The sequence below is a fragment of the Solea senegalensis genome, unplaced genomic scaffold (genome assembly GCF_019176455.1).
Source record: "Solea senegalensis isolate Sse05_10M unplaced genomic scaffold, IFAPA_SoseM_1 scf7180000014490, whole genome shotgun sequence".
Classification (NCBI taxonomy): Eukaryota; Metazoa; Chordata; class Actinopteri; order Pleuronectiformes; family Soleidae; genus Solea; species Solea senegalensis.
Genome location: NW_025321061.1, coordinates 1 through 25,991, shown reverse-complemented (window position 1 = coordinate 25,991; position 25,991 = coordinate 1). Strand labels below are relative to the sequence as shown.

General features: G+C 38.6%; 4 protein-coding genes across 5 annotated transcripts; 1 reads left to right on the top strand and 3 right to left on the bottom strand.

Annotated features, from left to right (window-relative positions):
* The first annotated feature begins 388 nt into the window (after window positions 1-388).
* On the top strand, window positions 389-2,405 carry si:ch73-71c20.5 (DUF4748 domain-containing protein). The gene is made up of 3 exons (XM_044016424.1): window positions 389-469; window positions 640-847; window positions 1,666-2,405. Exons 1-3 carry the CDS (start codon window positions 427-429, stop codon window positions 1,835-1,837), a joined length of 423 nt encoding a protein of 140 aa, XP_043872359.1. The 5' UTR covers window positions 389-426; the 3' UTR covers window positions 1,838-2,405.
* On the bottom strand, window positions 2,373-13,672 carry tmbim1a (transmembrane BAX inhibitor motif containing 1a). The gene is made up of 12 exons (XM_044016423.1): window positions 13,395-13,672; window positions 8,675-9,055; window positions 6,944-7,023; window positions 5,839-5,903; window positions 5,693-5,746; window positions 5,542-5,592; window positions 5,395-5,434; window positions 4,975-5,012; window positions 4,799-4,886; window positions 4,449-4,544; window positions 4,308-4,361; window positions 2,373-3,839 (listed from the first exon to the last, which is right to left on the bottom strand). The coding sequence occupies exons 2-12, from the start codon at window positions 9,048-9,050 to the stop codon at window positions 3,690-3,692; spliced, it is 1,092 nt and encodes a 363-aa protein (XP_043872358.1). The 5' UTR covers window positions 9,051-9,055; window positions 13,395-13,672; the 3' UTR covers window positions 2,373-3,689.
* A 138-nt stretch (window positions 13,673-13,810) lies between these two features.
* Window positions 13,811-20,906, bottom strand: casp8 (caspase 8, apoptosis-related cysteine peptidase). 2 transcript variants are annotated; one of them, XM_044016421.1, is made up of 12 exons: window positions 20,752-20,906; window positions 19,034-19,216; window positions 18,275-18,450; window positions 18,081-18,186; window positions 17,324-17,453; window positions 17,182-17,237; window positions 17,021-17,084; window positions 16,649-16,749; window positions 16,453-16,564; window positions 16,219-16,346; window positions 15,104-15,495; window positions 13,811-14,767 (listed from the first exon to the last, which is right to left on the bottom strand). In XM_044016421.1, the coding sequence occupies exons 2-12, from the start codon at window positions 19,139-19,141 to the stop codon at window positions 14,629-14,631; spliced, it is 1,512 nt and encodes a 503-aa protein (XP_043872356.1). In that variant the 5' UTR covers window positions 19,142-19,216; window positions 20,752-20,906; the 3' UTR covers window positions 13,811-14,628. The 2 variants fall into 2 exon arrangements, with proteins under 2 accessions (XP_043872356.1, XP_043872357.1); XM_044016422.1 differs by having other exon boundaries at window positions 18,090-18,186.
* Window positions 20,907-21,235: 329 nt separating this feature from the next.
* On the bottom strand, window positions 21,236-25,713 carry LOC122761237 (ciliogenesis associated TTC17 interacting protein). Its single transcript, XM_044016417.1, has 9 exons — window positions 24,939-25,713; window positions 23,909-24,094; window positions 23,740-23,795; window positions 23,528-23,614; window positions 22,650-22,817; window positions 22,451-22,575; window positions 22,146-22,222; window positions 21,991-22,058; window positions 21,236-21,916 (listed from the first exon to the last, which is right to left on the bottom strand). Exons 1-9 carry the CDS (start codon window positions 25,063-25,065, stop codon window positions 21,728-21,730), a joined length of 1,083 nt encoding a protein of 360 aa, XP_043872352.1. The 5' UTR covers window positions 25,066-25,713; the 3' UTR covers window positions 21,236-21,727.
* Between the last annotated feature and the right edge of the window lie 278 nt (window positions 25,714-25,991).

Below are 25,991 nucleotides of genomic sequence, written 5' to 3'. Positions count from 1 at the left end.
CTTGAATTTGGACACAGTGGTTCTTAAATTGAAGGTTTGGGGTCTCCAAATGTAAATATTCATATTTTTTGGACAGCTCAAAGCATTAATAGTCTAATAATAATAATACTTTTCATCATTTAGAGCTGTTATAGCAGAGATTTTCAGATTATCCACAGAGGTGCCATGGGATAGTTTTTGTTCAAAAATCCAGTGCACAAATGTGCTCCTGTCGAAATGGACGTTGTAAATTATAATCTAAATTAAAATGTTTGAAATGGTGGGTCCTCGTATAAAAAGTCTTAGAGACAGAAGCTACTTGGTTGAGTAAAAGTTGAATGTTGTGTGTTTGTGCCTCTGTTTGACGCGTTAATAACGTCCACTAGGTGGCAGTAGTGTTGTTTTTAAAGAGTGTCACTGCGCGTGTGTCCAGGAAGTTCATCAAACATGGCGGCGGGCTACGTAAGAGCAGTGAGGACAGCGTTCAAAGGTAAACAGTCACATTTAACCATCTCAATTGTCTAAAACGTACGATCAAGTGTTCTTTTACATAATTGTTAACGCATATAACGTCATATATTGTCGCCTCGTTTTAATGTTGGAGCGCACAGGTGACTCTCGTGAAGTGTCTCATCACTGAGAAGTGTTTCCCTCTCCCAGGTGCAGAGCTTGTTTCCGGCCGGCGGCTCCTCGCACAGATCCCGGCATCATGTCGTTGTTCCCGGCTACTACACGTCTCTCCTGCCGCCTCCATGTGCAGCTCCAGGACGGAGCAGCAGAGCCCGAGACGCGGGGAGGAAGAGGACGAAGGACCGGAGTACACGCCGAGGATTGCGAAGAACCCCATGACGAAGATCGGCTATGCCTGGTGAGTCTCAACTGTTCGACTATGTCCGCTAACTAAGTTACACCAGGGTAAAGTAGCACATTTGTAGAAGTAAAATATGCAGTGTCATGTACTACATAAACATCCTATGCATCTAGAGAATATAACAAAATACAACTTTATACTAAATAAACTCTGTTTTACCACAAACTTGAAATTATCTCATGAATGAAAATTAAAACATTAATAAGATCATTCATAATTACCTTATTCAAAACCTGAAAGAAAGAGAGTGATTGTGTGAGCTACATTTGAGGATGAATAATCTAATCTAATCAAAAAGTAAGGATATTTGTGTTTGGTTGATTGTTTCTTTGTTGTGATGATGCTTCTTGGCAACAGTTGGAAAGCCTGTGTATTTCTCTTTTAAATGGTGTCACATTTGTAAGGGAAAATGAGCAGAGTTGAGTGTGTGGGTTGCGCCCATGAAAAACTTGCCAAATCTTCTGTGCCAATGCTAAACTTCAGAAATTCTGCTTACTCTTCCAAGATCTCTTCTATCTTGCAAAGTTTAGAAATAAAATCCAGATCTAGATCACCACCAAAATCTAATAATTTTCTCCTTTTGACTATGAGATACATCCCCAGACAATGTCATTAAAATCTGTCCTTTACATTTTGAGTTCTGCTGCTCAAAGACAGACAAACAAACTTGGCCCAAAACATAACCTCCTCGGCAGAGACACACTGCAAATCATAAAAGTTGCCTAAACACTTATTTTTATTCCCACCACATGATGTTGACAGTTCACACTTGTGGTTTTGAGTTAATCATTTGCACGCCTCCTGCTTCTGTCCAGGATTATCGGCCTCCCCACAGGAATCCTCTGCTTCATCCTCGCCAAGAGACAAGTGGATAAAAACCGACTGAAGCAGCTGAAGGTTCGACAAAGGATGAAAATTTCAAATGATGGAGAGTATGAAGGCAGTCGCTACCTCCACCACAGAGAGAGGGCTGGCCTTGACCGATAAAAATCATGGTAGGTTGATGTGTACCTGAAAGTCACTACTGGGGATATGATTCTGCACTGCTCTGATCACAAAAGAGATGTCGGCTGTTTGAGCTCAACTATCAAACACCAAGAAGCTCCTCAAGACTCTGAGAACTGACTGTTTGCTCTTGCTTGTAACAAAGCCTTAAATCGGGACATTTGTTTTTCCTTATTCAGTGTGACCGTGTAGTTAAATTTCCAAAATGGTCATCATGTCGATGTCCTATAAATATATTACGCTCGAAACACTTAAGGGAACGAACAATTTCATCTTAAAAACTAAAGTAATATAAATGTTCGTTTTCTTTGAGAACAAAATAATCTAACGTCCATCAGTAGAAACCAAAATCATTGACGACTGAATTCAACATGACACAGAAGATCAGAGACCGATGATTATGATGCCATGTTCCCTTAATTATTTGGAGCTCAAAGACATGAAAATGTGTATTTATTGAAACAAATCCTTATGAAACATCAGTTGTTGGCACAGCTGAAAATAAACCACATTGTAATCCAAATAAAAGTATTTTATTTGATATAAAAAAGCAGATTGTCTTCAGCCCTAATGTTTATTTACAGTAACACACACACACCACCTGTGCCATATTTGTTTGGAGTAAGAGGTTATATTTGAACTTGAGCTTTGTGTCTATACTTGCTATGAACAGCGGTGTGAGGAGAACCAGCAGGGTAAGGCAAATCATGTCAGATTATGGACAATGTGCCAAATAATCTGGAACGTACCAACTTCCAACACTGATTGAGTTCTCCCAGCTGTTACCGCTCAGTAAGAAATCCAAGTCATTACAGTATATAAACACAGTCTGTAATAATACTGTAAAAAGCCAATAGAGTATACACTGCATTTGTAACAGGAAATATTGTGAAGGCACAACAGTAATGTTTTTAAATAATTACAACAGAGCAACACTTGTGATTAATAACAGTTTGCGGACAGAGACATGAGTAGAGAACTGAGGATGTCATTTTTCAAAATGACTTGACAAACAGGAAGTATTTTTGGTTGTGGGTACCGTTTTAGCAGCTGTGTGCGTGTTCAAATACTTCATGCTTGGCATTTATGTACTAGTAACCCCCCTTTTTGTTTTTCAACATACATTAATGAAGGCAATTATAAACTTAAAATCTGCTGATTCACTTCCTCTGTAAAAATGACAAATCAAAAGTTAGTTTCTTCTTCGCCTTATGTCAGGGATCATGATCAACACTACCTGATGTTTCAGATTTTTAAAAGCTATTGGAGGTAAAATGGTCATGAAACCACTGACATGGTCCAGTATAGACTGGATAGTATTGAATTGGCTTAGAACATTGAACAATCAATGTCTTTGCGATTTGCTAATTGTGATATATGTACATACGGTAAGGACTGGTAGGCAGATTACTTTTTTATTTCTGGACATAGCCAGGCTAACAGTTTTCATCTGTTTCCACTCATTACACGTAGCTACACTTGCTGTCTTTTATTTTAAGGTACAGACATAAGAACAGTATCAATGTTCTCCTCCCATTATGTTAAACTATAAATCAACAACTTAAAATCATAGCTAGAAATAATATGAATGAATCAATATCAGTTTGGATTTGTTGGCATAATGTAGACTCGGAAAAAAAGTGCATTCGATTAACCCACAATATGACAAAATGTCAGTTCCAGCCCTTTATCATGTTCCCTGGAGTGCATCATGATTATATTATATAAATGTAATATGATAGTATGAACAAACAAAGCTTTTATAAAGCACTGATTGGTTTTGCGACCTGGCTCTTGTCTGCAAACTGTTTGTCAAAGATGTAAATTTGTGGATTTATCTGCGGGCCACACCAATAATTTGCAGGAGGAAAAGGAAAATCTGGATAATGTCCACGTAGATAGAGAGCGCAGCGAACACGTAGTCTTCTGGACCGATGGAATGTTTTCTGTTCCCGATCAGCAGCTGCGTGTGGTACGCGAGGAACTACAAACAGAGAGACAACATTCACACAAAACCCTGTGATACATGGTTTATAAGAAATAAGGTATCAAATCATTATTTAAATGGGGATATGGCAGACTGTCGGTCACAGCTCACAATATGCTATTCATTTGCTACATTGATTTAACTCCAATTCACAAAGTCTCCTTTTGAGTTGATAGATTCATATAGGGATATTTCACTTACAATACCAATTCTGATATTTAATAGATTATCAGAGGACTAGTACAAAACACCTGTCTTTGTGGTTTTTAAATCAAAACACCCGCTTTAAAGCTTGGTGGTGCCATGTTTTCAGTCTCATATTTTCTCACATGACCAGATCTCGTGAGAACAAACAGGGTTGCCCAAGAGAGAAGTTTTTATGAATCAATGTTGGATCATTGACGTGGAGATACGTTTGAATCAGACAACCTGACAGTTGAAATAGCATCTGGGTTAAACACTCACCAAAGTGAAGGCTATGGCTCCAATAGCCGCATAAAGCATGTGAAGCCACGGGATCTGCGTCGACAGACATTACAAGAATGTAAACAATGAAGGTGTGTAAAAGGCAACAGTGCTGTGTTGTCCGCGTCAGCTTATACTCACATATTTGAAGGAGAGCACAATGACTGTAATGATGCCCGTCACAAACACAACGACCCCCAGGACACAGAATAGTCCCTGACACTTTGTAAAGTCAACCTTTTAGAAAGAGAAACAACACCAGCAAAGTTAATACACGTCCCTTTACACTGACATTTGCTTTAAATTATAATCACACTTAATCAGTACAATCATCTTGTACAACAATCTTAGTGAGGACAGTCATGGACATAATCCATTCCCTAAACATAATTTTAACCCTGAAAAGGCCCTTCAAAGTTGTAGGGACTAGCCAAAATGTCCCCACATTACCAAAAGTGAGGAAATTGAGACAAATACTGTGGGTGTCCTACCTTTGTCTGGAAGCAGAAGACGGTCACGGCGATGCAGACAACAGCAGTAATACCCACAGCAAGAAACACTGATTTTGTGTCGTAGTTGCTAAAAAACAAAAAGCGCAACACATATTTGTGACGGATAGAAACTGCCTTACATTGTCATATGACCTAGACAGAATTATCTCTTTTACCTGGATATGGCTCCAGTCATGTAGGAAAAAGCCAGAGTCTATAGAAAAGAAGCACAAAAACAGTTACACTCACAATTAAAACTGTATGATGTATCTTTTAAAAAGAGAATATGTGCTAAATAAATGCATGCCATGCAATTTAGATAGAAGTAGTACATGGGAAGAGCATTTAACCCTCAGGGATGAATAAGTAGTATGAGTAATTTCACTGAATAACTCCCCTCTACTGATTAATCTGGCAAATGAAGTAACACACGCTGATAAATACGTATCAGAAGCATTATGCATACAGCCTGAGACCAGTGTGGCCAGGAGACATCTTCCTCAGAAGGAAAGTGAGTGTATTAAAATCTAAGAATAGATTTGATCCAAGTCCAGGAAACTATCACTTATGTGTCTGCATTTCCTTGTTCAACCTACAAATATGAGCAGCAGAATGATGTTCCAAGGAAACTTCCTCCTACAAAGAGAAGGGTATTAGAAAATCCACAGCAGTTTCTTTTCTATCAATATTCTTTATAGAAATGTTCCTTCTAAACCTTTGTAACTCTGAGCAATCACACTCACCGTGGGCCTTTACAGCAGACCAGCACCATGTGGGTGACAAAATACACAGCGCTAAATAAAACAAGGACACATGGACAATAATATGAATATTCACAAGCTTTTCAAATCGACATCACTTCAAAAAGGTGCATGTGCTACTACAGTGACTTACTAGGATGCCCAGTATAAAGCTTGGTTTCTCTGAATGAAATATTTGACGGGTTCACTGTGAGAAACAGAGGATGTGTTAGGTGCTAAGACACACACAGATGTATATACCAACAGCCAACACAAGACACGTACGTTTAATATACTCACACAAATGTGAATACACCCACAATGGCTGTGGTGATAAGGAGCTGACAGGCCAAAATCAAATACACCTGAAAAACACAAGAAAAGGAAGTTACACTGCAACACTGAGCAAAGCAGGAGCATCAGTTTGTCTTAAAACTGTAGCATGCAACTTTTGAATATAAACAAACGTCTGCTACATTTGAACCATTATGCTGATCAGATCCCTTGACTCCAGCAGACATTCCCACTCTACACATAGGAAATTATTTGTTGAGTATACAAATCGATTTATTGGCCGTTCAAAGACTAGGGAGGAAATTTGGTGCATGTGCAGAACGCCAAGTCCTACTCCAGTCCGATTAAGCATATACCACATGCAGGAGTAATCGGACTATGAATCACATTTTCCAAGTATGTTAGTCCGACTAAGACTAGCTCAATTGTAGTCGGACTAACGTGTTCACATGACATTAAGAAAAATTATTGTCTTAGTCTGACTAAAATCTGACTTAACATGTATGTAAACAGACTGACTAAGAAGCCTCCCAAGAAATGTCTTAACTGTTCCAAAACCAAGGGTGACCACACCTACTCTGTCATAGCGCCTCGGCTTTGGAACAGCCTGCCTGCAGAGATAAGGCCTGCTAATTCAGTGCCATCTTTTAAATCTCTTCTTAAAACTCATTTTTATAGACTTGCTTGTGATGGGATGCCGTCTTTTTATCTGTTTATCCTTTTATCTCATTGCTTTTCTTCCTTTGCAAGCACCACAAATCAATTTAACATGATATGTAAATATGACCATTATTATTATTTGTTTGGTTTATACTGTATACATATATATATATATACACACACATATATATATGTGTGTGTGTACAACAAAAATCACCAACTGCGGTCTTAAATATCGATAGTCATTTATCACTTCAGACCACTTTCAAACTGTTTAAGTAGTTGTAAAAAATGTTTTAAATATTACAACCAAGACCAGAGTTATCCAGGTGGTAAGAAGAGACGATGCTTTTGAAAACACTTGCAAGGCTGTTTAGTGTGTGACGAGTTTGAGGTTTTCCAAAGACAACCACCAAAAAAATGCATGCCTAATCCGGTAAGTATACTTTACCTTTCTGATGAAGGCATGTCGAATACTCAGACTGTCCCAACCGCTGCCGCTCGCTGCAAACCCGTCTTCATCTGTGTCATCTGCAGAACAGACATGACAGATAAGTATGAGCACTGATCACAGAGAGCTCCAAAACATGTCGCCCCGCCCCCACCACCAGAGAAGAAACACAATACTAAGATCAAACTCATTTGTAATTTTCAATGTATAATTATGATCTGTCCACCACAGGGGAGGACATGAGGACAGTTGGTGTAACAAAAGAAGACACAAGAGACAGGACGAGATGGAGACAGATGATCCGCTGTGGCGACCGTTACAGGGGGAAGCTGAAAGAAGAAGAAGAATTTTAATCTGTTCATCTTTTAAAAAAAACCCAGTGGATACTGGCAAGGTGGACTTTTTTTGCAGCTCATGCAGTCTTTTCAGCTGCTTGAGAGCCAATTTTCCAATAAAGGGACCTGATTTTGTTTTTCTCCAGGTTCTCCGGTTTCCTCCACAGTCCAAAAACAAGCAGATTTGGGGATTAGGCAAGATGGACACTAGGATTGGCACCAGCACCCCCCTCGACCCTCATGTGGACAATAAAGCGGTAATCTTTCAAAGAATATCAACAGAATGTAGAGGAGGTGCAGAAGTGTTGTTCTCCTCTCAGATCACTTTATTTACATTATGGGTACAGGTTATTATGGAATTATTACTATTATTATCACCTTCTGTACCTTTACAGCGTCACAAACCTCCACAGCCATAGTTATACACTAGTTATATGTGTTGAGCTCAGAGTCTAAGTGGGTATGAAAATAATAACTGTTTGAATAACTAAACCAGTGTCACCAGTATTTCCATGACTAAACAAAGTCAGGTTTGACCTGAATTGGTTAACTTTCATTTTACATTAGCATTTTAGCCAAAATCACAGCACGGACATTGTGTTGTAAAAACAGGATTGAAGCTATGAATAATACTTGTTCTATTGTTTGACAGACACTAAACACATTAATGAAAACGGCTCCACACAAAAGCAAAAGTTCTTTCTTCACATATTTCTTTTTTTTAATATTATTAACGAACATTTTCAGACATGAACTTTGGGTAATGTCTGGAGATTTGGGTCTGGACATTCTCCTTAGTTAACCCCATACAGTTGCTGTTTGTGCTGTAATGACCTATTCCATAGTCATGCTGCAGTCTCATAGACCATGTGTTTATCTCATCCTCTGTATGGAGTGCTGTACCTTATAAATACTCAGCTGCACTGTTTATAAAATGGTTAATAACAATGTAAACTGGGACGTTTGTGGAGCACTGGGAGAATGGTGACAGTGGCATGGGTGTTTGAATTTGTTCAAATTATAGTCCATTAATTTGAACTTTTTTTTCCAAGTGACAGACCTAACATATGAAGAATGCAGTGGGACACTGAGACGTGTTCACAACAGCAGGAGAATCCCTGGAGGATTCAGGCGAGCAGGGGACACCTGGCTACAGCATCAGGAGGCTGGACATGCTTCTGTTCACTCGCTGTGGAACATTCAGAGTCTCACATGAGCTGTCTTGGACCTGATCTGGAGAATCTACTAAGCAGCTGGCAGAAGAATCTCTGAAGAATGCCCAGACCAGACCAGATCTGTGAACATTCCCTCATACAGCCCCGCTGGACAATCAGTAAGTTCAGTACATGACTGAAAAGCAGCTACACAAAAATATGCTGACTGGTCTTTGACTTACTGGAGGTCAGGATATCTGATGGAATCGTAGGTGGAAGAACAGGAGGCATGGGAAGATGACCGGGGAAGCCTGAACCTGGGGGACCGGCAGGGTGAGGTTGTCCTGAGTATGTACCAGGAGGGTAGCCCCCTGGTTGACCTGGGAACAGTGGAGTGTTTGGACCAGTGGGGTAGGGAGCTGAGGGCTGGCCTGGCTGAGGTCCACCATATCCGGGAAATGCATAGGCAGGGGGAGGTGGGTAACCCCCACCCTGTGGTCCATATCCCCCACCCTGTGGTCCATATCCCCCACCCTGTGGTCCATATCCCCCACCCTGTGGTGTGTACAATGGGCCATGAGAGTCATCATATCCTGGAGGGTAGTCTGACCTGGACATGATTCCTATGAAGAAAGACACAGGAGAAAATACTGTTCACATTGGTTTTATACTTTTAAAACCCTGCTTTAACTTTAACAGATACTTAAAAATATCAGTGTAAATGAGGACCTTTTATTCTTATCTAACAATCAGTCATTTTAGTTATGAATTTGACATGAGTACGAGTGACCCAGGTGATTTTCAGATACAGAACAGGGAGCTCTGAAGATGGTGGAGAGCAAAAAGGAAAGCTAATATAGGCATCATATTCATCCACGGCCCTGAAAGAAGACTAAATGAATGTAATTAAGTATGGCTCCAAGATATTAGGAAAACATGTGATATGGATAATAACGTTTTGTGATGACATAAATATGACTTTGTCATAAAGAACTCTTCTGCTCTGTCACCCCACAGGAAAATATGTTACTTAACCACCTTGACACGTTTAAATGATTGAAATCATTTAAAGTTCAGCATTTTTTTCTGCTCTGAAACACCAGGGGTGTGTCTGCTGGGTTGTGATTCATATAGGCAGAGTATATTGTCACCTTTTGATACAGTACAGTACTGACACTTATAATAATAATAAATTAATAATAAACTAATCTTAAAAAAATACATTTGGATTTCTAAGCATATGGTTCTGTTTTTCATTGCAGTTCACAAAAACCACCACATGCTCAGGAAATGTCTAATAATAAACTACACACTCACTCATACAATGCGTTTACATAATAGCAGCAACTGGGATAAAAACAAATGTGTGGCACTTTTACAGAATGCTTTTAACTGCATCAAAAACAACTTTCACTTTTACAAACCCATCTCTCCCAGTGTGGATTTACACTCTTAACATTTTTACAGATTAACATGTCAGTTTACTCTTCACTGTATTTCATTAGATACTAAACCGTGTTCTTATTTGTTTGGTTACTTGGACAATGCTCCCAAAAACAAATGCTGTCCAAGCGCCAGTTTCATGAGGAGTTCAGGGAATTCACACAGTAAAGGAATCCAAAAGCCGACTCCACCTCACACTGCAATTGCGTCACAGCCCGAGCACCAAGCAACGGGACAGACAACACTAAAGTGGAAAAAGTGTTTCAGAGTATCTGCAGTCAAACACACAGATGATTACTTTTTTCCTTGTCAAATGTAAAAATGTGTGTTTTTTTTGTTTATATAGGAGGGTGTAACCCTGCTCTAAGCAACTTAAAATTCACCAAGAAAAAGAACCATTTTAATATTAAATGATTGTGTGTTTAGAGCACCAAGTCTGGGCTCTTTTGAAACTGTCATGTGTTTGCAACACAAACACCTCATCAGGACAACAATGTTAGGAACCGGTTTGTCAAACAATTTTCATGTTTTGATACCAGTCACTAATACTGTGATATTAGTTGCAAGTAAAGGCTCAGCTACTACCACAGTCTTCCTGTCTTTATCCTGAGTCATCATGACCTTTTCACTCATCTCCTTTGCATGTCATGTAACTCTGAAAATATCTTGAGCGCTCTTCATAAAAACAGCTGTGCTGTTTTTAAAGGTCCCTCTGTTGACTTATTCATCTGCTGTTCTCAAAGGTCTCCGACAGTTTCTGAATTTTGAAGCTACACTGGCATGAATACATGTGAGTTTTGAATGAACACCTCTCTATGCAGACAAAGCAGGTTGATGGAGCATGTAAACCATTAATTAGTAGCCGTTTACAGACAGTAAAAGTTGTTATTAAGCTTCAATTATATAAACCAGTGGTTCTCAAATTTTCTCCAGTAACATCTGAGAAATTATTGAGCTCTTAAAGTAACACCTTTATCACAAAGTTAAAACTTTACAGTGGTGTAAATACACTGAGCAAAGTCAGCAACAAGATTATTATTCCCAATAAGATAATTTACTCTCTCATCATCATCATCATCCTCTTACTCACATATACCTTAGACACTGGTATAGTGAAATTAGATTAAGATGGAGCAAGAGATAAGATGACTCCTACTATTATTATTATTATTCATTATACATTTTTAATGATGGCGAATGCTTCATCATTTTCCAAAGGTCTCAGTTTCTATCCATCCAAACCACAATGCTGCCCCAGAGTTTTCCATGAAGATGGAGCACCATTTCCAGAGCATAATTTAGCACATTTTAAAACAAAAACAAAATAAGGGCTGTGCAATATTAAACAATGTATATATTGTGATTACATGACATAACATCTTCAATAGCATCATTTTAAATTGCCTCAGATGTGTGAGATGTTCCTCTTTTGCACCAGGTTGTGTTGTCCTCTAGTTTAATACCAAAATCATGATATACTGTATATTGATTGATTTGAAAATGTTTATATGATAACCTTTTTTTTGGTCTTTTTAAAAGAAAATTAGTGTTTTCAGCAGGGTTTTATGTTCCCACCAATGCTATTCAGACTGCCAATTAAACACATTGGTACTGAACAGGAATTTTGACCAGTGGTAGTGGATTAAATGTCAGTACCTCATATAGCCATACTTCAAAAAAAACAACAAAAAACTATATACTGTATGTGTTGTTGGCTGATACAGTGGCAATATAAAACTTTTGATACAACAAGTATATTTTTTTTTAGAGATGCACCAAAAATGGCCAAAAAAGGCATTTTCGGTTTTCGGCCAATAGACTTTTAACACCACGACCGAAACATGATGTTGTGATTAGGGCTGAACGAGTATGAATAAATATCTAGTTATGATTATTTTGACAGGAATTGCGATATTGGAAGGAATGGTAATTTTTACATCATTATTCTAATTTTCGTTTTAAAAAATATATTTTAAATGAATATTGTGCAATATTTGTGCAGATCTGTTCCCTTCAGTCTGTAGTCAGCACCTATTTAATGTTGGAAGAGAACATTCTCTCTCTATCTCTCTCTTCTCGTCCCCTTTGAGCAGCTAACTAAAGAGATTCGCTCATCTGATGCATCTGTGGCAGACATTATTCCTTTAATTGGAGCACTAAAGAGTCTTCTACACAAAGAGGTTGAGACGGACCGTGGAGTGAAAACAATGAAAAGTGCGGGTCTGCCAACACGAATACACCAAAAGTCAAGGCATTGACTTTAGTGAGATAATTACACACAGTCTCAGCCATAACAACAAAATTAGAATTAGATTTTCAGTTTTGGCCAACAATTTTCATTTCGGTGCATCCCTATTTTTTAGCATATTTTTTTTAACTGACGTTACAAATACACTTTTAGTGGATTAGCATAAACCCTAATCGGCATTTCAGTCCACCAGAAGGTGCCAAGTGATCACTCTCACTAGAGCTGTTGAGTATATTAGGGCTGTAATGGAGTGTAGTATTGTTTATAGAGGTTCTGTGTGTCTGTCTGTTTGTGCTTCCGCACTTGCCAGTATGACCAACAGAGGCCGACAGAGGCTTGTTGTGTGAACGCGGTGAAGTCAGCCATCTCTGATTGCCCAAACAAATACTCAATTAATTGAGAAAATGATCTACAGATGAATCGAGTATGAAAACAATCGCTAGTTGTAGCCCTAGAGTTTATCACAATATATGATTTAGAGAAATATCGTGATAATATATTTAAAAAATATGGGGACAAAGAACAGCAGTTTAATCCAGGATGGTAATGGAAATGGCAGTGTTTTGAAGCCAGACATATTCTTGTGTCGTACCTTAAGAACATTGTGTAAAGTCTTATGTCAATATTAGTGGATAAATTGAGTTGTGTGTCATAGGAATGGGGGTAGGAACATATATGTTTATACTTCTGCCAACTTATTTTCAAACAAGTGACAAGATGGAAATGTTGTCATTGTTAATGTTGAACATTTTTGAAATAAACTAAACTTATCTATATCTTATTGTAGCGTAAATATCGTGATACTATTGTATCTCTGGCGATTCCCAGCAATAATTGAAGTGAGCAAAATGCACGTACTAACACACAACGTAAGCCCCATGGTTCTCCTAAGGTTAGTTACAACCAAACAGAACAATTCCAGAACGTGTTTTACAACTAAAAGAGAACGTTCTGAGAACGTTTTCCAGAGGTTTATTTTGATATAACATTGTAAAAGGTTTGCAGTTCTAACTTTTTCCCCCACATATGAACCACAGAGGTTCACAGACGTTCCACGTTCTCGAGTCACATAGCCGCGCTGTGAGTAAACCAACACCCCACTCACCGTGGACACTGACCCCACTCAGTCACTCACAAAAAGCCTTTTCAGGTGCCTCAACTGAAGTCACACGTAGGCAACACACGTCTATAAATAAGCCTCATCCTGTGACACCATGTGAGCACATTCAAGAACATGGCTGTAAAATCCCAATACTGACGTCTCCACTTACCAAATAAGACGTTTGGACGCGGCAGGAAATTCCGTGTTTTTCCCCCCGATTCCCAGCGGCAAAAAAATATAATCTGGGAGCCTTTGTTATACAGCCACGCCCTTTCTGCTGCTGCACAAAAACTATTAAAAACACGCAAAAAAACAAGAGTTTCTTCGGTTTTTTACACGGGCCTGTAATCTTACTTCAGTCCTGGTGTGTGATGAACAGCAGCAGCAGAACAGGACATTTCCTGGAACAGTGGAGACCAGGGTGGAGTCCATTCGTCACACGTGTGTGTGTATGTGTTGACTCGTTGTCAACAGGCACGCCCCATTCCACTGACTAAAGGTTTATTACAACCGAAATTAGAAGTCGACCGATATGGGATTTTCTATGGCCGATGCCAAAATCTGATAAACAAATGACACGCACAATCACTTAAATGACCATTTATTGCACAACACCTTTCTCTCCAGTTTACATTATTTTATATCCAACGCTAAATATGAATTAAAATAATGTTGTGTAAACCAGAGGTATACAAGAGGCTGATTGTATGAAGTGATTTTTTTCATTACCCCAGAATGAGCCTTTCACAGAGGCCACCATGTTGGAGCACCACATTTTTTTTGTAGCCCACATTGATTAGTTTAATCATCTTTTCACTTTTCATGTTAAACTACATGTTGCTTAATGTTGCTAGATTTGACACAATGTACCTTTTAATATAATGTCATAATGCACAGGTGCCAGTGAGGTGATAGAATATAGACTAAATAGATTTTTATAATAATAATAACAAAATATTTGCTTACAATTATCACACTATTAATGTCAATTATTATTATCAGTAGTCATTTCTGCATGTTTTTTTATCAAGTATAGATTAATAGATGCACGGTGGCCCCAAGATATTTTGAGTTTGAGACTCCTGGTCTATACACAGCATATGGACACCCCGAGAACCAATATCTTTAGACCCGTACTAAAACTAAAACTAAAGCCATAGAATCAGTACATTGGTATAATGTACAAATGTGTTGCAAATGTAACATACATGCAACATCCTAATAGCTGGGAAAGTCAGTTGAACTGATACTTGGTTAAAAATTGATCTCATTTGTTCTCATGGTCAACTCTTTGACAATGACACTCATCAACTCATAACATTTCATACAATCATCATACTGTACATATAACACACATAGGGAATCTGGCACATTTGCAGTGTTTCCATCTGCTTGCTGTCAGCTCACACACATTTTTTGAGGACAAGCTTCTTGGTCAGAGTGTATTTAGGCTCTGGCATTTGTTTGTGGCTCAAATACTGTCCTTTGCCAACGTTCCTGTTCACACGAGTCAGAACAGTGAGGATGTCGTCCATCTCCTTGCTGCAAAGATCACATCAGAAACACATTACAAATATGTGTATATCATCCAAGAGCTGCAGGTATATTTAAACACACCACATCATCTGAATCATCAAACCTCTTCTTATATTTTATTATAAAAGGTGATTTTTAGTACATTTACTCATTTGTTTCCAGCACAACTAGGCAAAACAGCTGAGAAAATCTTATAGTTATTGTACACATTACAGTATAATAATTAATAGTATAACAATTTGGTGCAACCGAACAGACAAAAATTCCATTTTCTCATGGTTGAGAACAAACCTGAACCAATTCAGTCTAAACCCTTTGTTTTTAACTGGGGACGTGTCTCACCTTTCTGCTGAACTCCTCAGTTGTCTACATAGCTCCTGGATGTAGATGGAGCCTGTGATAGTGTTTCGGAATGATCTGCAATCGGATACAGTGGCCATGCCCAGCAGGAAATCAGCATCCCAGGGGACTGTCTCACCCACCACAGGACCTGCGTCTTCCTCCAGGCTCTCTTTGACCACCTGCTCCTCCTCTCTTGGCTTTGGGGGGCATGGCAGGGCTCCTCCCTGGTAGTCACTTCCCTGACACGCCTGGATAAAAAACAGCTTAGGTTTCCCTGCCAGGGTGGAGGCTCTACTGCTGATAAAAGGCTTCGTCAGATCTCGCAGGTAAACTGGCTGCTCATCAGTCCCATAGATGCATCCCTTTTCTCCATGGGAGAGCACACACACCACCTGCAAGATCAAACATGTATTTTAGGTTTGCACCACAGCTCCATTTAACTTTAAACATGAATGTCTTTTTTTGATTGGTAGATTTAGATATATATTTTTTTTTAAACAAAATATTCTGCCTTCTCTGCCAAGCTCAGCAAATAAAATGTAGTAAAGCTACGTTTATTTTCCTGGAACACATCTCAAGTTTTTCATAATCATTCATAAAGAAATCAGTGCAAAATCACATTTTACTTACAAATCTGACAATACTACGAAAAACACAACCTACTTTTCAATTTTTCTGAGTTCACACATCAAAGACAGAGACATTAAACCTGTCAGTCCGTGGTAAACTTCCTGAACATAACTGTGTAGACAGGGATTATTGTGTTCAAATTATATGTGACTTAAGGTTCGATTTTTTATTTTTTGAATTTGACATATTATCCCTGTGTCTGCAAGGGTTTACTCTGGGTTCTCTGGGTATGGATGGATAATTTTGGTTTCCACATGTCATTAATTGACCATTTATTCTTTATATGTGACAAACATTGTTACTAATCTCCTGAATATCATAAAATAAGCGGTTCTAAACCAAAAAATACAAGATACATTGTTCAAATATAGTTGAGTTCATGTCATTTGACCATGAATGACCATGTTAAACTTCTCAGTGAAAAATCTTATATGCAAGGAATAACTGACGGTAATCCTCCCCCAACAGTGTGTGCTATTACATACCAAGGCATCTTGATCCAAAAAATTATTTTTGCCCAGCTCTGTTAGTTGATGTCGTATGGCGTCAGCAGTCAAGTTGTCATGAATCACCACTTTGAAGCCAAGGTATGTGAACACTGAGCGCAGAGCCTCTGCATCACATGAAAGGGAAACCAGTTTTTTATATATATTATACCTGTAAAACATAATCAAGTAGTGGACTACTGACATGGATGTTCAAATGAAATACACACGTACTTGCATCCTCCTCAGTTCCTGCTCTTTTTTTTAGCTGGTATCCGTTGAATTCCTCATTGTTGATGATAACACACTGACCACGAGGGTTATGATCCAGGCGATAGTACTCCGTCTACAACCACACAGACAAATCAAACGCAGTTGTATTTTGCTAAGTGTGAGCAAACGTATGAGCCTTGTTTGTGTGAGCGGTTACCTCGTCGGGAAGAGAGGATGCCTCCAGAGTTGGTTCTGCATCCAAGGATGGCTTCCGACTTGGTTCTGCATCCGAGGCAATATTCTCTGCAAGCCTTAAATCTTACATTAAAAACAGTGGGGAATGAAACCTCTTACATGTGTATGCAAAAAACTGACAGTGTGAAAGTGAGTATCTACAAAGTAGAGACAAAGAGGTGTAGAGTTCTGGAGCTGCAGGACTGACACTTTTAACCATCGAGTTTCCATCAACCTGTTTTTATTTTCAAAATGTGCACAAAAACACCTGAATAAAAACACAGACAATTACTTCCTGCTGTGCTGAAAAGTGTTAATGGTGGATAATGGTTAAAGTTTAATTACAAATACTTACCAATGAACTGAGTCTCAGGTGTGGACAAAACAGGCTGCATGGGCTGAGAGGTGTTCTCCACCCTCTTTGAAAACAAAAAACAAAAAAACAGAGTCACAATAAAGCTAATCACTGATTGATCACAGAGTTTAAACTGTAAAAAAACAAAAAAACAGCCTCACCTGGCAATCCATGCTGACACGAGGAGGCACGCTCATCTGATCCTGTGGATTTACTTCTGCAAAAATTGGAATTCATAATAATACATTTAAATGTGTATGTGGGTGTTCTGTATGTGTGTGTGTGTGTGTGTGGGTCTCATACCGTCTATGTAGCGCTGGACAGTCGTCACCAGTTGTTGATCCAATTGTTGTAGTACTACCAGCAGCTCATGGAGATTGTTGTTGGCCAGGAAACCAGCCTGTTCCATTTTAACAAATAAATCCAGTGCTGTCTGCAAATTCAGAGACAACACAGATATTGCAACTGCATTTTAGCTTCAACATTCACTGTGTGATAGATTTAAAACATAGTGAAGCATTACCACATGACATCATCCAAATATTAGCAAGAATGACAACTTAAGTGATGAATTGTTGCAGCATGTGTTTTGTTTTTTAAATTAACACCGAATATTGAGTGTGTAAAATTTAGCAGTGTTTATTGGTGAATTGGCAGCTGAATATCCCTGACCTCACCCTTCCCCTCCAAGTGTGTTGGAGAACCCAGCTCCTGATATAAATATAAAAGGCTGTTTCTGGAGCGATGAAAGACAAGTCATAAAAAATATCTTGTCATATGTTTCTGCCAAATGAAAATAAATTAGGCTAAATTTTACATTTAAAAACGAAAACAAAAATTTAAAAACATCTTTTCCAATGTTGCCGGCTGCATTATATCAAATTGTTGTCACTAGAACTGTAGTTAATGTGATGTGCAGATATGACAAGTATATGCTGATTCCAGTGAAGATGACTGAACTATACGTTTAGTTTATAGTCTTGTGTGGAAGCTTTTTCGTTCAGAAGCATGAAGTCAGTGTGTCGTGACTTGGTATGCGACTACGGGTGTGTGTTCTCACATCGCTGGCCTCTATTTCTCTTTTGAACAGCCTGTCGCTGAACAAAAACTTCAACCTTTCCAGATTCTCCAGAGTCATGTTTTCATATAGTTGGTACAGCATCACCCTGAAAGAAAGAACAGAGAACAAGACAACAGAAATTAGCGTAATGTAACACGTGCCACACATTTCAGTAAATTTTGTACTGCTTCTACCTGTATGGTGACAGTGTAGGACTTGAATCTGTTTCTTCTGGTTGTCGGCTGTCGGTCTCTAGGAGGTTGAGGAGATCGGCTCGATGGATCGTGTTGAGCAGCTGATGAAGGAAGAAATGATTTTCCAGCAGACCCCTTTCCTCTAGTCTTAAGAACAGGTCTTTGGCATCTCTGATCTGGAACAGAGCAACCATGAAATAACGGTTTACAAACTCATGTGAGAAGAAAACAAGAATGCAAAACAACACACGGTTATTGTCGTCAATGAAGAGAAATCCTTTTATATAATAAATTGGTATCTCCATGGAAAGCAGGGCTGATTGATTTGGGTGATATAGGCATTTAAGTCAATCTTTAGCTCAATATTTACTGTGTGATAGACCTAAAACAAGATGGGGCATTATCACACAAGATACCATCCATGCAAATTGCATTATTTCAAATGATTTATGAGCCCTTTGCACAACAACCATTTTGACAAATCACAGTAAGAAAAAGTAACTGGTGTATATAGTTCAATGAATGATGGCTAAGTTCCATTTTGCTTCCTTCATTTTAGGGTGCATGCTGTTCATTGCATATAAGTATAAAACAGAAACCTCTCTATTTGTTTATTTTTATGACCTACAGTATTATGGCACATAGTATAGCAGTACCTCTACAGTCCACCAGGGGGCCACAGCCCACACTTTGGTAACCACTGGCATAGATGGCATACAGACAGTATACAGGATATCATTTAGAATACATGGAGCTCACCTTCTCCAGGCGTTTTTTGTTGACAAAGTCGAGACACAGGAAGCGAAGTGCCGCCACTTCCGAGGAGTCCAGCTCCTCGTCAATGCGGGACAGCGTCTGTCTGTCCATCACTGACCCTGTCTCCACCGGCACAGCTCTAATGCAAAGTGTCAAAGTGTTCTACGGGCTGATGTTTTCAGAGAACTGAGGGGGACAGATATCAAAAATACAGCAGAGATGGAAATTAAGTCAGAATGTTCTGGAAACGCCAAAATAAAAGATTTTAAAAATCCACTCCTCACATAAAGGCAACAGATGGTAAAGTAAAAAAGTAAAGTTATGCCTTACTTTGCTTTTTTACCATTTCATACAAATTAGATTATTTACATAACAACATACATTTGTTGGCATTACAAAACACAGAAATGCATTAAATGCTTGAGTTAAAATATCTTAATTACCAAGTATCTTGGTAGGCAACTTATTCTGACACTCATTACTCTTGTTTTGATATGTTGCACTGCTGTTTAGGGCTGCAACGATTACTTGATTAATCGATTACTAAATTGATTGTCAACTATTTTGATAATCAATTAATCAGTTTGAGTGTTTTTTTTCTATTATTAAAACATGTTTTTCCAGTTTTTCAGTTTTTTAAATGTGAATATTGTCTGATCACTTTGCTCCATATAACAAAGAAATCATTTAAACTGAATAATTTTGGTTTGTGGACAAAACAATTATTTGAGAACATCAACGTGTCAAAGTTTGGGACTGATCAACATTTTCTGGAAATAAATCAAGCATAACATTCAACCACTAAAACTAGTTTTTCTGTTCAGTAATTCATGTTTAGTAAAAAAATGTTCCATAAATAACTATAATTTGCCATCTTAATCAAGAAACAATACAGTGTTTAACTATTTTCTTTTATTGTAAAATAGTATATTTGAAAAACCATGCATAACAACCATAAATATATTTTAGCATTAAAAATGTCATTTTGGTTGAAAGAGTTTCTACATACTGGTGTATTAACCAATACAGAAACACAAAAAGAACATTTTGATAATTAACAATGCTGTTAATTTAGGACAGCTGTGGCTTAAACCTTATTTTTGGTATAATAAAGGTGTGAAGCACTGTATGTTTTTGTTTGTTTTTAAATATCTGGTGTTTAGATTTTCTGGTTGTTTTTCCATCTGAGGTGATTTTTCATCACACTCTTCTTCGACTTAGACACAGTTCTAAAAAAGTTATTAGGTCGGTGTTTTCCAAGCTGACGTCATCAGATTCTTTCACAATCTACATATGACCATTTACCAAGGAACAAACAACATTTTCACTCAGAGGAGAACTTTTCTTTTGTTTTTGTATCAAAACGATTCACGATTAATGTAGTCATGTTGATATTGTTAGTAATTTAACTTTGGGCACTTGACTTCTTCGTGTGCTAGTTGACAAGGTGGCGTTGCAGTGACGCCATCACATAATAAGGCACGTACACATTCCTTGACATTTACATAGTAAACACATACTTGGCACTGGCTGAGTCAACCGTGTGTAACAGAAAGAACTATTAATGTTTTAAAAAAGACAAAAACTTACTTACTTCTTGATTAAAATAAACAAAATTTACTCAGGTACGTCGTTACACTGAAGCGGTTTAACGTCACACACAACCGTCCAACTACATCTGAGACTAAGTTGTGAGCTCACAGCGTAAACTTTATACTTACAACTTGGACTCGTCTGTCAGTTCACGTCCAGAAAGCAACTCGTCTTCTTTTATTCTGATAAACAAACAAACTATTGCACTACTGCGGTGTTTTTCTTGAAGGTAACTCACCCGCGTCGTTCAGTCGAACGTAACTTTACTTTCATTTTCAGAGGAAAGAAGATAGTGGGTTTTTTTGGTTTCTTTTTTATCGCTGAGAGAGGTAGTTTCCGATTTCCTTCAAAATAAAATGGATAATATTTCTTGTACGGACAATAAATACTTACGTTGGTTTTTATGATGAGTTGACCAGTCTTGGAGACTGATCTAAAGCTCAAGCCTTTACTTTTTGGAGAAGGCTATAACACCTTTCTTGATTCAACAAGCGTTTTTGCTATTATTTAGCTACATTGTAGACTTTTATTTTTTAAAGACAATTTGACCTAATAAATACAGGCGTAGCTTGCCCAGACAAGTACTAAACCAAACCCAATCAACAGACACTGTTTCAAACAAACCACTTTATTCAGATTTACATTTTACAGGTCAGGTCTATCCTTCACCTTCATCATATTTACCTAAACTATCCAGTGTGTAACATTCAGTAAGGGTTTAGTGCAAATTCTGGTTTCACAGAATTTCAAAATAAGCATTTGTGTGGCAACAGAACGTGAGTTCGAGACCTCTGGTTTAGTGGCAGGAAATGGTAAAATACTACACAAGAAGAATAGCATCCATTCTGGTATGCTGAGGCATCTGTAGTTCCCTGGCATGTTTTGGTAAGAGAGTGACAAGATCTCAGCCTGCAGTGTTACCACTAGATGTCACTTGTTACACACTGGACCTTTAAGTTTCATGACAAGATCACACAGCTCAGGTCAGGTCTCATGTTTTTCTTTATACCACTAGCCATCTTTCACTCAGAATAAAAAAAACTAGAGCAGTTTCTAAACTTCAACGTGAGTTAAAGTGATGAATCAACAACCCATTGTGTTTCTTCAGAGTGATGATGATTTCAGGTTTGATTCTGGAGGACAGTGCGAGGCGAACGGGAGGAAGTAATCCCGGGCAAATCGGAAGACATCATCTGGTTTTCTTAGCAACAAGAACTGCAGGAAGTCGGATATGAGGGCACGGACCTCTGGGTGCTTTCTCAGATATGAGGCGTTGTCAGCCTTCAGCTCCTCCTGCCACAGAGGGACATTGTATTTGAAAAGGCATATGATTGTTGTGGCACAAACAGTCTGAATAACAGTTTCACCTTTCTGTCCAGGAACTTGGAACGCATCTGCATGTCTGCTTCCCAATCCAGGGGGATCTTCTCAAAACCTAATGTACACACACACAGGAACAGAATTACTGAATCTGTTTCACAACATAATGTTCAAATGTGTGTATGAGTGTGTGAATGATTACCCTTTTCTTGCTGTGATGGCATCTGCAGTAGCCTCATGGTAACTGGTGATGCCACTTGTTGTCGGCTGGCCAAGTGCCTGAACATAAATATTATTAATATTCTTGCAAAAATGATTTTAGAGCATCTTGTTTTAAATGCAAGGATCTTAATTTGTCCCTCACACTTATGATAAATAAATGTAGATAACTTATTGTTTTCCATTATATGTCATGCAGCCCCAACAACCAGTATAGTTCCAAACACTAAAAGGACTGTAATAGTGTAATTAGACCATAGTGTTCAACAAGAACCTGTAAGAACGTACCCATCATCTAGGAAGTGGAAGTGCCAGGCAGTGGGTCTGTCCTCCACAGAGTGAACTGCCCTCTCTATCCCATACACTTCGACAGTCTCACCCCCCACGTCCATCTGTGTCACACCCAGCTCACTCTGAAGACAGACAAAAAGATCATCCAGATTTACTCTTCAAAAAGACGTCTTACTTACTGACAGTGCATACTTACAAAGGTGGAGTGGAACATGTCAAATCCCTGGTCGAAGGAGATGAAGGTCATGTTTTCTGGCACCTTCCTCCTCAGGGCAACGAGGCGCATGAGCACCAGGAGGGAGCCCTCTGTGACAAGGCCTTCGAGGACAGACATGGGATAGGAAACACTCTTCTTCGTCACCTCCTGTGAGCACACAATCACATACAGAAAGGATTGCTAAAACACCTTTTTATATTATTTGTTGAAATTTTCTTCACATAGCCACCAATAGATAAAATCATCTGGGAAATCAAGTGTCTGTAGCCCACATACTACGGTAATAATCATAACAAATCCTTATGCTGTGAACAAATGAATTAATTCGCTGGCAAACCTGTTACTCACCAACCTGCCCACCTGTGTAGGTCCATACTGACATGTTTGGTGATTCTTACAGGTGATTCATTACATTACATTACATTACATTATGATTCAGACATGATATATTGACCACACGGCTTCTAGCAGTTACCACGTGTTTTACAACTCCGATGTAGGTCTGAGAAATATGGGCAATCACACTAAGAATCTCTGGAGTTAATTCGGGCTTTTAAACTGTATTTACTTAATTGTAATTGACTTACTTTATTTACTTAAACTTAATATACTTAATTTACATAATGGGTATATTCCGACATGATGAGGATTTTAATTAATAACATTAAAATGCGTTTCAGAAACTAATTATGAACTTAAACCTCATGTGAGACAAAAGTGCAACATGATGACAAACATCTTAGTCAGTTGTTGTTGTTGTGAGAATTGTGAGCTTTACAACACGCGCCATCCTGATTGAACTTTAATATTATAGTTTCAGGCACTTATGTTTCACAGCATAGTGTTCCTTCTCTCACCTCTCCAACAGTAGTAACATTATCGATCACCATCTGCCCGTCACACTGCACCATGTGACACCTCTTCTCCAAACTGTGGCCTTCAAGCTGAAGAAATTTAAATCACAAAGTGGTGCAAGACCATGCAAAACAGAAGTGGCACATTAGAGAACAATGTTTCTACTTATGTAAAAGCTGATGTCAGTGTAGGTGGAAAGCTGACAATGACTCACCTTGACATACTCATAGTAATCTTCCTCCAGCAACTCCAGGTTCGTGGTCAGATAGGCTTAAATTGCAGACGAGGCGAAGGATATGAAAGGTAGGCACAGAGTTGCTATAAAAGGATAAAACAGTGCAGATTAAGAGATTAAGACAGTCCCTCTCACCCCTCCCTGTCACCTGTCACTGTTGTCCCACAGGGGGAGTTGTCGATGGCTCCTTGGCTCTGAGCGTGCAGCAGCACACAGGTCTGCTGGAATCTAAAGGCAAACTCTACCGTCACACTGAACCTCCCCAGGCTTCTGCCACTCTCAGACACAGTCACCAGAGAGTCAGGAAACACACACTTCAGCAGCTCTGCAGGCTCTGAGGAAAGAGGGGAGTTAGTGTCTGTCGACTTGCATTGGCTCACACCTTTGTTGAATTTAGCTTGAAGGATGTATTGTTTCACAAATTGTAATTTAAACCAGTAGGGGCAGACCTTTATTTTAACGATATCTACCTCCTATAACAGAAAAGCTACAAAAAAATGTCAATGCTGGACATTTAATTTGAAATTTCCCAACCCAGCCAGTCTTGTCCAAAATGTATGAATTTTCTTTTTTTTTTATAGCAAATCGAATTTGGGAATTTTTTCGATAAAAAATGTCAATTCCGAACATTTAATTTTAAATTTGTCAAAAACTGTACAGTAAGTGTCTGATTTTAAGTATGTTAGTAGTCATAAATGTCCTGAACACAAACCAGCCAGTCTTGTCCAGAACGTTTTGATATCAAATCAAATTTGTTGGACTTTTAATTTTAAATTTCTCAAAAAAACAACAACTGTACGTTAAAGTCTGTTTATGTCTTTATACACTTTATACACAAAAGCCAGTTTGAAGGTCTCTGACACTCATAGGTATATTTTCATTATTTTTCCTATTCGAATGTGTGCTTTCAAACGTACACTCAGATCGAGTGGGCTCAAGGTTTTATTTTGAAACTTTTGTGATTCTTCGGTTCGTGTTTATTTTACCGTAAAGTCCTCTGTAAGGAGGGTATTTAAATTCAGCGTCACGTCCCTCTAAAACCGCCCCCCTCCAAAATAATGGATAAAACTAGGAATTCGAAAACTGTTATTTATATTTGTGATGAAGCATATGTGTTGACTCTCAGTCTCTTGTTAATTAACTACAGACTTCACCTTATGAACTGACAACTCACTCACCGACACTGGACATGAATGTGACGGCCTCATCAGAAGCTTTCAGCAGCAGCTGTCCACCGTGGCCGCGTCCTTCACTCTCCACTGAAGCCGCGGCACCAAACTCACCTTCCGGCGGGGCTCCCGCCATCGTTCGTCCACGTAGTTGAAACAGATTTACAGGCTTTGCATTTGCTGCGACATGTAGCGTAATTGTACAATTATATATTTATTTTTTTCTTCAACACGAACAGTTTTATCAGCGGGACTTCCTGCCACAGGGTCCTCAGATACGGAGAAGAAGACGAACGAGTGAAAGTTGTCATGACAACGACGCCACAGTTAAGTACCGTAAATACGGTCGTGTGTGCGCAGACGGATCTGGAAGCAAGCTACTATTTTTTTTTGTTTTTAACACAGTAACAATGTCGTCGGGTGCAGGACTTGTGCTGGCAAACTAGTGACATCTGGGTGGATTGAACCTTTAAAACTTGAAGAATTTAAAAAAGGTGGTATTTTGGTCGAATTCCAATTTAAAAGAGACTGACATATAAGGCCCCCCCACTCCCTGAACACCTGCACCTAACACCTGCATTATAAAAGCAGAAAACATGGATTGAACATTTAAAACTTGAAGAATTTAGACAAAGTGGTATTTTGGTGGAGGGTAAGGGTTCATCAGCCCCACCCACTTCCTGTCCCCCCCTTCCAAACACCAGTTTCTAAAACCTGCATTATAAAGGCACCAACATGTATGTCGTCCAAAAAGTCACTAAAATTACATTTTTGGTGTCATTTTGGACGACATATTAAACTATGACATTTTGGTCAAATTTTGGATGACAAACTTAACTATGACATTTTGGTGACTTTTTGGACAACATACTAAACTATGACATTTTGGTTGATTTTGGACAACATACTATACTATGACTTTGTTTTACCTATTTTGGACGACATACTATACTATGACTTTTTTGAGTGATTTTGGACGACATACAAAACTATGACTTTTTGACCGATTTTGGACAACATACTATACTATGACTTTTTGGTGATTTTTGGAGCTGACATATA

Bases quoted from the DNA above. Each gene is read 5' to 3' on its own strand.
- si:ch73-71c20.5 (XM_044016424.1), top strand. From the start codon at position 427: ATGGCGGCGGGCTACGTAAGAGCAGTGAGGACAGCGTTCAAAG. The intron at 470-639 runs GTAAACAGTCAC...TCCCTCTCCCAG, and splicing joins AGTGAGGACAGCGTTCAAAG to GTGCAGAGCTTGTTTCCGGC. The intron at 848-1,665 runs GTGAGTCTCAAC...GCTTCTGTCCAG, and splicing joins ACGAAGATCGGCTATGCCTG to GATTATCGGCCTCCCCACAG.
- tmbim1a (XM_044016423.1), bottom strand. From the start codon at position 9,050: ATGTCCAGGTCAGACTACCCTCCAGGATATGATGACTCTCATGGCCCA. The intron at 4,545-4,798 runs GTAGGACACCCA...TCTTTCTAAAAG, and splicing joins TCTTCTGCTTCCAGACAAAG to GTTGACTTTACAAAGTGTCA. The intron at 4,362-4,448 runs GTGAGTATAAGC...CTGTCGACGCAG, and splicing joins TTGTGCTCTCCTTCAAATAT to ATCCCGTGGCTTCACATGCT.
- casp8 (XM_044016421.1), bottom strand. From the start codon at position 19,141: ATGGACAGACAGACGCTGTCCCGCATTGACGAGGAGCTGGACTCCTCG. The intron at 17,454-18,080 runs GTGAGAACACAC...CTGAATTTGCAG, and splicing joins GAGAAATAGAGGCCAGCGAT to ACAGCACTGGATTTATTTGT. The intron at 16,347-16,452 runs GTACGTGTGTAT...CATGTGATGCAG, and splicing joins AGGAACTGAGGAGGATGCAA to AGGCTCTGCGCTCAGTGTTC.
- LOC122761237 (XM_044016417.1), bottom strand. From the start codon at position 25,065: ATGGCGGGAGCCCCGCCGGAAGGTGAGTTTGGTGCCGCGGCTTCAGTG. The intron at 24,095-24,938 runs GTGAGTGAGTTG...CTCTTTCCTCAG, and splicing joins CACATTCATGTCCAGTGTCG to AGCCTGCAGAGCTGCTGAAG. The intron at 22,818-23,527 runs GTGAGAGAAGGA...GTGTGCTCACAG, and splicing joins ATGTTACTACTGTTGGAGAG to GAGGTGACGAAGAAGAGTGT.